The sequence below is a fragment of the Hemitrygon akajei genome, chromosome 14 (assembly GCF_048418815.1).
Source record: "Hemitrygon akajei chromosome 14, sHemAka1.3, whole genome shotgun sequence".
Lineage (NCBI taxonomy): Eukaryota > Metazoa > Chordata > Chondrichthyes > Myliobatiformes > Dasyatidae > Hemitrygon > Hemitrygon akajei.
Genome location: NC_133137.1, coordinates 92821519 through 92834999, shown reverse-complemented (window position 1 = coordinate 92834999; position 13481 = coordinate 92821519). Strand labels below are relative to the sequence as shown.

Below are 13481 nucleotides of genomic sequence, written 5' to 3'. Positions count from 1 at the left end.
TTTCCATAACTTTTGCTAAAATCATGCTGGTGTCACTTCTGCACTGTAAAACAGGTGTATGAAAAAACAAACTATAAGAGATAAGTATTAATGTTATTGATGTTGGTTTACAGTTTCTAATCAATTTGAACTTACTTGCCGTTTGCTTTGGAGCTGCTAAATTTTTCTCATAACTCGCAAGTGACTTTTTGTGAGGGAGTAGAAGCAGTCTCCAGCAGTGCCAAATGCATAAGTAACATCATCACTCATTGTTCCATAAAAGAATACACAGACTAGCACATCCATCCTTCCATTTGCTAGAAGTCCAACACCTACAGAAGTTTTATTTCTTTTACCAAGGAAATGGTTATTAAATTAGCTCCACTTTCAACAAATGATAAATGTATTTTCTAGTGGTAGTACATAACATATTGTTGGTTAGTGCAAGCAATTTGATTTGCCCCAAAGACAAGCAGCAGGAATCAAATTATGATTCCTGCTGCTTGTCTTTGGGGCAAATCAAATTTCTATCAATTAATTTCTATCAATTAAGATAGAAATCACAAAGAATTTAAATCTCTATTTTATCCACATAAACACTCTCTTGCTCACTGCTACAAGCCATCTTAACAGCAAAAAATCACATTTTGTCTGATATCTTTTTATTTTGTTGTCAGCCATACCCAGTCATTCAAGTAAATGAGTTCTGCCTTAGGAGTTACCACCAGTGTCATCCATAAGGAGACTGTACATCTTCCCTGTGGAATACGCGGGTTTTCTCCAGGTCCTTCAGTTTCCTCCCTCGATCCAAAGATGTACCAATTAGTAGGTTAATTGGTCATTGTAAATTATCCCGTAATTAGACTAGGGTTAAATCAGGGGATGCTGAGTGGTGCAGCTTAAAGGGCCGGATGGGCCTGTTCTGCGCTGATCTCTAAATAAATAATATCTCTGGCATTTTACTAATTCCAGCATACTTTGACATTATTAGGTGCTCTTTTTGAAACACAATGATTCTCTGAACTGTGACTCATGACAATTGAGTTGTCTTGCTTTTTGAAGTCTGAATAGCTGGCTTTCACCCTATCTTTGGAGACCTCCATATATGAAGTAAGTGCTGCACCTGAAGCTAACTGATCAATTGGTGTGGGCCCAGTGTTCTACTCAATTACTGGACTCCACATTAGGTACAGCAGTGGAGTCCTAGCTTGCTGGTACTTCTCTCTGTTATGTGGGGGAAATCCCTTTTGTAATCCTACACCTGTCATGCCAGGCATGGGATTGGCATTTCCCCTTCACTTCATTTGGGACAGCTGTCCTTAATGTCAGAAGAAAGAAAAGTAATTTCTGTTTTTATCTTTTTTCTTAACAGCTTCTTACTTTTAATTTTTTCACTTCCATCAGTAATAGGTTTTAAATTACATCTTTTCATATCAGAAACCTAAATCTTTAAACTGAAGATATAGCGTTAAGCTGTCCCAGTGTTGTGTCTTCTGTTCATAAACCTTTGAGGTGCTCTTTGAATGGGAATGCCTTGGATGACTTCGGCTGAATCCTTGCTGTGTCCCACTTCCAGATGGGGATGGTCAGCCAAGTAAGAGCAATAAGAGGAATGCAGCTAGATGGGGACAGTGGGGAGCAACTTTGAATGGTAGGCAAGGTCTTGTAAAATCTTGACCAATGTGATCCCTTGCTGTTATGTCAGAATAACAGAATCCATTCACAAAAAATACTAGGAATATTCTGTTTTGTATTTTATTGCATACTTTCTGTTTTTCACTACAGAATTATTGCTTGGGAGCTTGCAGAAGTGGAGGGTACTCACAAGTTGGTGAAAAGTATATTGTCTCAGTCCATTGCTACTTGCAAGGCACCTTCTCATAATTTTCAATATATTAAAAACTTATGCAGTTAATTGTTACAGGCATGCTTTGTTAATTTTGAGGAATCTATGCAGGTTTTCATTTATTTGCTTATTCATTAACTTCTTTTCTGAACCTGCAGGATCTGCTTTTGCTAAAGCAAAACCAGAAAGTCCCTGGACCTCATTAACGAGAAAAGGAATTGTGAGAGTTGTGTTCTTTCCATTCTTCTTCAAATGGTGGATTCAAGTGACCTCAAAATGCATCTTTTCCTGGCTGCTTATTTTATACCTCCTTCAAGGTGATTCATATGAAGAGAACGTGGGGAGAATATTTAAAAGATGATTAATGTAGGATTAGTGTAAAATGAGTGGTTGAAGGTCGGTTTTGGCTTGAGGCCTGTTTCCATGCTGTATCTCTCTATAACTGTGCATAATTTGCATACTGTGAGGAGAACATCAGTGGTGCAGTAGTTTTGATATGCCCAGCACAACCAGAAAGTTTTGTGTTCATTTTGGAATAAAACATTTATCTAATACTAAAGGTTTTCCAAAGCTAATTAGTTTTTTTTTGTAAAGTAATTTAAAGACATTTCAAATGATAATTCATTTTATTTTGTAATGAATATGAATGTAGCATATTTGAAATCTTGGATTCCTTCAATGGTGTAAATCCAGTAAGGTCTGACTAAGATCTTCCAAGGATACTTTTTTATATCATGGTATTTTTACCGCTGTGTTCTATGTATTGCAGCAACAGTGTTTGCATCAGTAATTCTGTCTGTACTAGAAAACAATTTTGCAGAGCACCCACCTCTTTTTTTGTGTGGATTTTTAAAAAATTAAACATTATAAGGCTGCTAGTCTGAATGTTAGTGAATGACACTGCACATATGGAAACAATGTGTTGAGCTGTTGTGGGTGTGGTGACATTGTGGTTAAATTACAGGACTAGCAGCCAATTCTATGTCATTGATCCAATAACACTCTATGGAAGCTATGAAGGTTAAATTCAAGTACTTCAATAAAGTTTCTTTTGTAATAAAATAGTTAGCCTCAGTAATAGTAACCATGAAATTACAAGAAGACCCTAAGATTCATTATGGGAAATTTGTTGTCCTTGCCTAGTCTGGCCCACCTATGTTGCTAGTTCATTAACACGTTAAACTCTTAACAGCATCCTCAGTTTGTGGCAATAGCAGCTGAGTATGAATGCCAGCACTGCCTATCCTATCCATACCCTTTCAATGAAAAAAAAGATTGCCAAGCCAGCTGCAGGAAAGATCAATATATTTAGTTCAATTTCTCTGCACATTTTTCTCTTTCTTTCAGAGACTTTGTAGGATCTGCTCTCTATTAAGCCATTCCATGTCAAAGAACCTGAAATCAAGAAAAAAAGTTAAGCTTCTATTGTTCACTTTGACTTGCCGAAGGGTCTCAGCCGGAAATGTCAACTGTACTCTTTTCCATAGATGCTGCCTGGCCTGCAGAGTTCTTCCAGCATTTTGTGTGTGTTGCTTGAATTTCCAGCATCTGCAGATATCTCTTGTTTGTGATCATTTCGTAATTTTGGACCCTTCTGTCAGTTTTACAGAGGGAACTTCATTTGTCCTGGAAAAGTATTGATAAATCACTGTTTCCTTTTTCTCATCAGCTTCATATGCAGGAATTATATTTGCTTTAACAGTAAGGGCAATTTTATCAACCCACACTTATACAAACATCCTTTTAAAAAAGCACTGGTGCTGCATCCACTGAATTTGATTCATGAGTTAACTACATTAGAGTATGAAAGTGATGCTAAGACATAGGTCGGCTAGCAAAAGTTGCTAAATGGGCTGAATTGCCTACTTCATTTGCAATACTGAATTCTTTTAACAAATAAATTTATATGTGATTGTTACTTTATACGGATGCCATACCCATGTATCAAAATGTACATATAGGTGGTGAATTTATTTTGAAACACTTGTTTGGATGAAATGAATAACTGTCCGATTTAAAATTCCACAAGTAAATGGTATAATTCTTCTGTTTACAGTTACAGCAATCGTGTTGTTTTGCACATCTGAAGTTACACACAGTGTACCATACACTGAAGTATTTGGGTCTATTTGGTTGATGTTACTGCTTGGAACAGTACATTGCCAGATTGTGTCAACGCATACACCCAAACCTGCAGCAAGTAGTGGGGGTAAACGAAGAAGGTAGCCTCTATTTTTGGAACATGTTTTTCACTTCAAAAATATTGAAATTGTGTTTATGATATGTTAACATTTATGTTGTATTTAAGCTGTGATTATTGTTAATTTGTCTGAAAAGCAAATGGGCTCATGAGCCAAATACTATGATATTTAGTAGCACAGAAAGAATGTGGCATGCACTGGTGCCAGAATTTTACTAGCCTATGCATTAGTTTTAATCAATGTGTTGTGAAGATTAAAACAATGTAAACTATATTACATCACAGATTGCAATGCCACCTGGGTGGTTACTTGAAATGTTTTGCTCAAATTTCATACAGATAGTTAATCTCATTTTGTAATATGACTCTTCTATCGTTGTTGGTTGCAGATTATTGCACCGAATCAGAAAGCGTCAGTAGGTTGACAAAAATTTGAAATGGGTAAAATAAGATCTGGATTTATGATTGAGATTGGTAGTAAGTTAGAAGTAAAGAGATTGAGCTCGTAGTGCTTAGTTTCTTTCTGAAAAATAACTTTGCACACCTGTTATTCTCCTTTTGGAAAAACGTTGAGTAATCATTTCTTTCTTTAACTTGTAATTGCCACCACCTTTTAAAAGCATTCACAGGCAGGTAATAGTTGAAATTGGTGATGGTTTGGGTGGAGCAGAGTGGGGGGGTGGGGATGAACAATGTTACATTATGTTGTGTAATTCACTAACCCCACAGGTCGGAAAAACAATAAAGCAACCAATAGATCAAAGGCTGCTTAAAACCAGCTTCTTAAAATCCTTCTGTAAAACTATGTAAGGAACTAGAAATAGAGGTGAAGATGAAACTCAATAAAGAACCATTTTATTTTTTCAATTATTGCTACTAAAGTGGAAAAAAACTGTTTGGTAATATCACCTTAAGTCTTTCAAAGGAATCTCTGGTCAGAATCTAAAATTAATTTTTATGACTATTTAAATGAATAATATGAATGTATGATTAAAAACTGTATAGGAAGTATATGGTGGTAGGAGGGAGACTGTACTTTTAAATAGAAAGACATTTCATGCCAAGTTAAATAAAAGTTGTCTTTACTGAATTTATTTTTAAACTGAAGGCTTATTTTGCAGGTGTAAACAATCTATTTTGGTATAGTTATTTGCTTTTATAGCTGTACTAATTTGGCTATATTATTGAAATTTCTTTCAAGCTAGCTACTTGAGAGGGGGTAACTAAGAATATGACAAGGTGGTAGAATAGATCTACTCTATTTCACCCAAGCAATTACAAGTATAATCTGGCTTACTTTTGTTAAATTAAAAATACTCTTGTTGGCTATGTTGCATGATAGACTTTGTGAGCAGAAGCCATCTTACCTAAAAAGAGCAAAGACCAACAAGCTGCTTAGCAATAAGTTACTGAATGCTAGCAGTGGGGACCTCAGACTGGGAGATAATTTAATCTCAATTCAAATTAAATTCAAATCTATTCAATTCTGATTTGTACTACTTTAAAAAAAACTATTTAAATCCCAAAAAGCCAGTAACAATCTATTTTTAGTCGTCATTTGTAGACCTTTGTTAAAAATATTGTACAGATATAAATAATTTTGTATATTTCAGTACATAAATGCATTTTCTGTTAATATATCTGATTTTTTTAATTGCAAAACAAAACGTGAGCTGAAAACCACCTTTGAAAACCAGAGTGTTCAATTCCAGAAAATCATTCTGTAGATTTTTGACATTTTTGTGGGTGCAACACCATTGTGACTGAATTAACTATAAAACAGTATTTTTAATCTTTCTTGTACAGGAAGTTGAGGAAAGCAGCTCATCTCGAAGTACACCGAGAAGGAGAGGGCTCTAGCACTACAGATAATACACAGGAGGTGCACCACCAGTTTGGCACAGGGACCAGTTATAATGTTGGTGAAATTTTCCGAAGCATTTGGAATGCTCTGTCTTTTCCAGGGTGTGTGTTAAAATTCTTCTCTGTGTCTTGGTCATTTATTGCATTTGTGTTTAGTTAAATATTCATGTGCCTCAAAGCTTTGATAATGTTCTTCTTGTTTCATTACCATTTCTTTCTCTCGTCATTTGGCTCCAAATATTAGTGGGATGCAAATCAACTTGTATGAACTACAAATGTGGGGATTGTTTGCAACAATGCATACTTCTGATGATGGTCATGCTAGAAGAAGAATGCACTGGTCAGGGTTCAAGGAATTTCACCAGCATGTTGTTTGGGTTGAGATATTTTGGCTATAAAGAGAGATTGGATATGCTGAGGAACAATCTGATGTGAGATATTAAAAATCATCAAGGAGATAGATTGCGAGAAGCTTTTCCTCATAGCAGAGTTGTTACTAAAAGACATATGTTCAAGTATTTAGAAGGAGTTTAAGAAAGAATTATTTTATCCAATAGAGTGAAACATGAAATTGTTTGATGGGATGATGGAAACGGGACATTAAGGAGTTGGTAGATGAATACTTGAAATCCCAAAGAGTAGAAGGTGACAGGTTGGTACTTGGGAAATGGTATCAATGCAGTTAGGTACTTAATGACTTGCCTGGCTGTGATGGGGCAAGGAGTCTGTTTTTGTGGTGTTTTCTTCTATGACCTTATTGACCTTTCCTGCTACTTCTCAAGGATTTGTATATTCACATTTCTCAGTTTCCCCCAAACAATTCAATATTCCCCAGTTATTGTATGTTCCCTTTTCATATTACGCCTCAACTGCATCTCAGCATTAAATTTTATTTGTCATTTTTACGCCTTTTAAATTTTATTGCTGTCCTCCACACCTATCATCGTTTTTGTATCATCATTTTCATCACTTTCTCTGTCACGCCACCTACTTTTAGAAGCAGAATCAGGTTTGCTATCACCGACATAAGTCATGAAATTTTGTTTTTTTGTGGCAGCAGGCATAACAGATTATTTTAAGTTACAATAATAAATACTGCAAAGGAGTAGTGAGGTAATGGTTCATGAATTCATGGATCATTGAGATGGCAAATCTGATGGCAAAGGGGAAGAACTTGTTACTAAAATGTTAAATGTTGGTCAGCAGCAGCAGGAAGTGGAGGGGTCCATTAACTCTAACATTTCCCACTCTTCTGTTCTCACCGCCTCCCACCACCTCAGCAACTGTTTCCTTATTCTTCTTCCATCCCTCCAGCCTTCACACACATCATATCATTCTGTGCTATTTCTGTCAGCTCTGATGTGATCCCACCACCAGTCACATGTTCCTCTCCTGCTTCCTCTCTGCTTTCCACAGGAACCACTCTTCATGACTCCCTGATCTGCTCATCCCTCTCTGTCCTTCCTTGTTTTTCTATGCAACCACAGGTGGTGTAACTCCAGTTGCTTCTCCATTAGTGCAACATGGGGAGCTAAACAACCATTCCTACTGAGGCAGAGGCTCATCTGTGCCTCTCCCAACCTTGTCAACTGCATTTGGTGAGCATGATGTGAGCTGTCTACACTGGTGAAACCAAGCTTAGACTAGGCAACTGTTTTGCAGAGTGCCTGTGCTCTGGCTGCATTGATGATCTTCAGCTTCAATTTGCATGCCTTTTCACCTCTTCCTTCACACTCCAACACAGACCAGTCCTTTTGTATTGCTATAGAAAGCTACAAATTGGACTAACTACAAATTGGAAGAATGACATCTCATTCTGACAACCCAATGATATGAACCTAATTTTTTTCAGTTCCATCAAATATATACCCCTGTGTTCTCTACCTACACAGACTCGTCTGTCCACCCTGTTTCTTCACCTTCCCATCCCTCTCTCACCTGCTTCCATCTGCCCATTCTGTCTGTCATCTGCCAACCTCAATCCTCTTGTTCCCCCTCACCCTCTTCTCTTCAAACTGCTACCTACTAGAACCATAGAACTACAGAACAGAAAACAGGCTATTCGGCCCATCTAGTCTGCTGAAAATTTATTCCGCTAGTCCCATTGACCTGCACTCAGTCCATAACCCTCCAGACCTCTCCCATCCATGTATCTGTCGAATTTATTCTTAAAACTTCAGAGTGAGCCCGCATTTACCACGTCAGATGGCAGCTCGTTCCACACTCCCACCATTCTTTGAGTGAAGAAGTTCCCCCTAAACCTTTCCCCTTTCACCCTAAAGCCATGTCCTCTCATATTTATCTCTCCTAATCTAAGTGGAAAGAGCCTACTCGCATTTACTCTGTCTATACCCCTCATAATTTTGTAAACCTCTATCAAATCCCCCCTCATTCTTCTACACTCCAAGGAATAAAGTCCTAACCTGTTCAATCTTTCCCTGTAAATAAACTCCTGAAGACCTGGCAACATCCTAGTAAATCTTCTCTGCACTCTAGCAAATTTTCCTTTTCCCTCTCAGTCCTTGTGCATGGTCTTGACCCAAAATGTCAACATACTTGTTATATAGAAGCTGTTTAATCTGCTGAGTTCTTCAGTGCTTTGTTTATTTTGTAATAAATTTCTATTCCTACCTATCAAGCTGTCCAATGAAATCTAACTATCTTGTTTTTTTGGTTGCACTTTAACCCAATAAGGAAGAAATGCTTTTCTTTGCATTAATAACACAGCCAACCAAAGTCCAATTTTAATTATGAAGCATTAAGTTTACTTCTACCTTTTCAGGTCAAAAAAGATCAAGCAATCAATTGACAAATCAACAGAGACCGATAATGGCTATGTTTCTCTGGATGGAAGAGTGGGTAACAAAAACCGTGAAGATGGAAGATTACCTCATGATGCTCACTGTGAAGTAATTGGATCTGAAGAGTACAACTTGTCTATAGGAGCAGGAAGAAATTCACATACTCCTCTAAGTCTTAAAGTAGGTACCTTGAATTAGACTGGTTAAATCTGTTACGAACCCCGTAACTGGGTGACTTACCAGCAAAGATAGAGACGTCCGTTGGAGTCTGATGATACTATTTTTAATAGTATTTATTAGTGAAAATACACAAAAATAATATCAATGTAAATATACAGATAATATACGTCGTCAATACTAAACCTAAAAGTGCGGGTATAATAATAATCAATAAGAAATAAGCTCTATCGTTGTCTAGGGGATAATGTATTGTCCAATGGAAATATAAAGTTCACTGCAGTTCACACAAGCTGCCGTCTTGTGGTTGTCACTGTGTTGCAATTGTTGGAGAGAGAGAGAGAGAGAATGGGAACATTTACCGCTACGGGTTTTGCCAACCTTCCTTTATGATTTCGATCCGTCAGGTGTCTCATTGTCGTGGCTGTTCAGTTGTGACCTCTCCTTTAGCTAAACCGTTCTTCTGTGATGAGCCCACCACCCAGGCAAGGGAGGACGCACACGAGCCCCCACCGGCTTTCGCTCTAAACGCTGTCACGGGATTTCTAGCGTTTCTGCTGGTGTGTCTAAGGGGTGTTCCCGAGACCCGTCTTTTATCCTCACTCACGGGGTCTCAGATGTCAATCAGGTTGGGATGTTGCAATCCCTCAACCAGACCACTCTGGTTGTCCCCTGAGGGGTTTCAATGAATAGCACAGTACTCAATACACAATTCCTTCTCCAAGAGACAATAAGCAGTAATCAGTGGTTCCGTTCCGCTTAGGTCAGGAGACATTCCAAACCTTGTGTATTCTGCGTCTCCCTCTCTCATGATGTGTATCTCTCTCATTTCCTGGGTCTCAGACCCGAAATAATAGTGATCTTGCGATTCTCAAAAAGGAGGGGGCAACTTTGTACCCTTCGGCCCCTCAGAGTTGCTCCACCTTTGTTACAAATCATTTACTTAAAGATGGCAGCACTGCATAGACCTGTCAACAGTTATGTTTTTTGTTTGCAAATTCAGGCAAGTATAAGCAAATGCAAAAGTCCTGAATGTCCACACTGCTTGTGCTGGCAACTGGACAGTTGAGATTGATACTGAATTCCTGATGCAGTGCATATTTCCATAATTTCTCATTGCTCATGCTGTGAAATTTGCCTGCTGAATTAGTGCCAGGTTGGCTTTGAAGCAAGCCTGTGGATTTGAATGCTGGGGAATGACTGCTAGAGGCAAGAAAAGGAATTTGCTTGTTGCACATTTTGATTTAATGGACTTAATTCATATGTGTTCTGTTTTGTTTTCCTTATTTATTAATAGGTTTGATTCTTTTTTTAAATGATTGTAAATATTACTATGATTCAAACTCATTGTTGCCAGTAGGGTGAATAGCATGTCTTAGTCAGCTGACAAAGCATTTCTAGATGAGGTTTGCTATGTATGAGTAAGGGACATGTTTTTGCTAATCAGGTCCGAGCAGGCTTTGGTGAGAAAGTTCAGTCCAGGAGGATATATTCAAGGTAAGAGTGGATTTAGCAGGCAGTCTGCAGTCTGTAGATATGGGCTAAATTATTGATTAGCACTTGCTAAATTTGAACAAAGCATTATCACTGCCCTACTAGGAATTATTTCTGATTGTAGTGTAAAATTGTACATCATGTGTACCTTTATCTCTAGCAGTAAGGATCTCCAAATGTTAAATGCAGTACAGAAAAGGGAATTATATTGATTAAAATAATATTAATCAGGAGTCTATTTCTATGGTCAGCTTCCCATGTCACAGACAGCTATTCCAGGCAACATTCCAGTGAATCTCTTCTGCACTCTCTCTATTACTATCTCATCCTTTCTATTGTGTTGAGTCATGAACTGTATGTAATACTTGAAGTGTCCATCTGACAAATGTTTTGTATAATTTGTATGCAGTATGACTTTCCAACTCTTATACTCAGTGTTTCAGACTATGAAGGCAGGCATACCACATGCTTTCTTCACTACTTGTCTCACCATTTTCAGGGAGATATGGACCTGCACCCCAAGGTTTCTCTTTACTCAGTGTTGTTAAGGTTCCTGCCATCTACACTGTATATTATCCTACCAGAATTTGACTTCCCAAACCTCATTCTTGACTGGATTAAATTTCCACTGCCTCTATTCCATCCAATTTTCCAGCTATTCTGTGTCTCGCTACATCCTTAGGCAACCTTTCGCATTCTACAAAACCCACCAATTTTCTGTCATTTGCAGACATGCTGATCAGACCTCCTACATTCTCACCATGTTATTTAGAGATTACAAATAGCAAAGGTCCCAGCAATGATCCCTGTGGTACACGAGCTGCAGACTTTCAGTCATAATAAACACTTATCCACTATCTATCATCAAGCCAATTTTGGATCTCTTTTCCAAAGGCACCAAGGATCCTTTGTCCCTGACTTTCTGGACCAGCCTATAATGTGGGACTTCGTCAAAAGCTCCAACATAAACACTAGTTATATCTTCAGCTAAGTACTACAACACAGTTAAATTACTGGCATCTTTCCAGCAATGTAGAAAATTGCTTAAGTATGTTTTATCTACAGAAAGTAGGATATGTCTAATTTGGTTAGAGATAATGATTATTGAAGACAGTTGTGGTTATTGGACAACTCTTATCTTAGCTGCTGGGCTTGCAGATTTTCCTAAGGGTAGTGGCTTGGCTTGAGTGATCATCAGTTGCTTTATCAGTGACCTACCATAAAATCAGAAAGGGTGTGATGTTTGATGGTGATTAGATGATGTTCAAACTATTTGCATAACTTAGAAAATGAAATTGCGAATGCCTGCCAGCAAGCATCAAGATCAGGCGTAAGCTGATGATACAAGAGACTGCAGATTTGGAAAAACACCTGTGTGGTGTAGGAACTCGACAAGTTGAGCAGTATCTGTTGGGGGGTGTGTGGGTGTGGATGAGATGTTGAAAGTTTGGGTCAAAACCGGGCTGCTGATCGATAAATAAAATTTTATGTTACACAAAAATAGCCAATGAGCATCTCCAACAAGGTCAAACATAAGCCTTCCACTATTGGGTCTTCTGGTCTTCTGTCTCCACCCCTGTTACACCATGTAAATCTACCTGGACAAGCTTTAAAGATAATGTGACTTGTAGAGCAGATCTTAGGCCGGGAATCTGATGTTAAGTGATGCAGCTCTTGGCTCTCCAGTGGAAGTGATGACAGCAGAGTAGGAGACCACTAACTTGAGCAGAACAATCAGGAATGAGGCGGATTCACCTCCTTGATTTGAAGTTCCAGTGAGATCAGACTGCAGCTTCTAATCCTGGCCCAAGTTCCTGGAAAGGCCATTGCAAAGACGTGGGCCTCCCAAATCTCCTGCCTTTAATACCTATGATGTGTTTGATGAGTTTTCAGCTAAATCACCAGAAAAGGTAACAAGTTCACATAGTAGCCCTTAAATGGTCCCTCAAGGATTAAAGAGTTTTGAATTGGGTCTTATGTAGATGTGTTTCTGAGGCCAACTAGGATCCTCAGAAAATTAGTTAATTAAGCCCATCACCCCTACTCGACCAACAGCAACTTGCCAGAGCCCTCTGTACTGGGTCAGTCTCCATGGACCTGTGGCTTTCACCACACAACTTCATACACCTTCTAGGCAAAGATCCTTCCTCACCCAGGGATGAGGTCTTTGGAGCTTCTGATGGCGTTTCTATAGCTCTGGGATTTTGCCAGTTGGGGTTGCTAGCCCCATGCCCAGCCCTCCTTGATTTGCAGCCAGGCTTGGGATCATCCATGGTGGAATTTATTTGGGAAACTAGGTCCTTGTTGAATGGTTCCAGGACTTCATTGGCCTTTCTATGTCATAGGTCTGGAATGTGATGGTTAAATGGAGAGATAAAAAGGACGTCATAAAGAAATACAATAAACGTTTACGTGTAACAGCTAGGGCAGGATCTGTTATAGTTAGAGGGTTGGAGGAATCCCAATGGCAATAAGAACATCTAAACTTTCCAATATTGCTTGCTTAATTTGCATTCAGTTTTAACCAAACAATTTTGTAAAATTTTCTCTTACATTTCCAAGAATGATGATCAGTGGAGTGATTTTTATGAGAATATGTTGGGGTTACATGTTGCGTTTGCAGCAAAAAAGCAGTTTAGGGGTTTTTCTAATAAAGATAGATTTGAAGTTGGTTAAGATTTGACTTTAGAATTGGAGCATTGGAGTTTAGGTATGCATTCCATTTCTGATGATCTTCTGCTTGTTCATGGTATACTGTTTTTGAGGCTACAGAGATAATTGTTATACTAGGAGACCTTAATGGAGTGTCAAGAATGATTTGGTGGGATGTAAGGTCGTTATGTCTCAGTCAGAGAAAAGTAGACTGGTCAAGGAGATGTGGCGGGCAGGGATTAGTGATAGAAGTGATCAGGGACCTCTTGTAGGAAATCTGTTGTGTATGAACCCTGTATTGTGTAACTTATTTTGAAAGATGTTTACTTCAACAGTTCTTTCTCTAAAAATGAAGAGATACTTAGATCATGATGAAACTCAATGCATAATACTTACAATTATGCAAATGATGAACTCTGCCAAGACTTTTTTTTATTGATCTGGTTTTATTCATTTCATTTTTAAACAG

The 13481-nt window shown here is 38.3% G+C and overlaps 1 protein-coding gene across 3 annotated transcripts in view; it reads left to right on the top strand.

The window, feature by feature from the left end:
* Positions 1–13481, top strand: part of LOC140738783 (protein PHTF2-like) — a 94578-nt gene that overhangs the window by 49731 nt on the left and 31366 nt on the right. For all 3 annotated transcript variants that reach the window (XM_073066611.1, XM_073066610.1, XM_073066612.1), the window contains exons 5-8: positions 1984–2142; positions 3882–4047; positions 5832–5990; positions 8671–8869. In XM_073066611.1, the coding sequence (XP_072922712.1) occupies positions 1984–2142; positions 3882–4047; positions 5832–5990; positions 8671–8869 (683 nt within the window). The remainder of the gene's footprint in view (positions 1–1983; positions 2143–3881; positions 4048–5831; positions 5991–8670; positions 8870–13481) is intronic.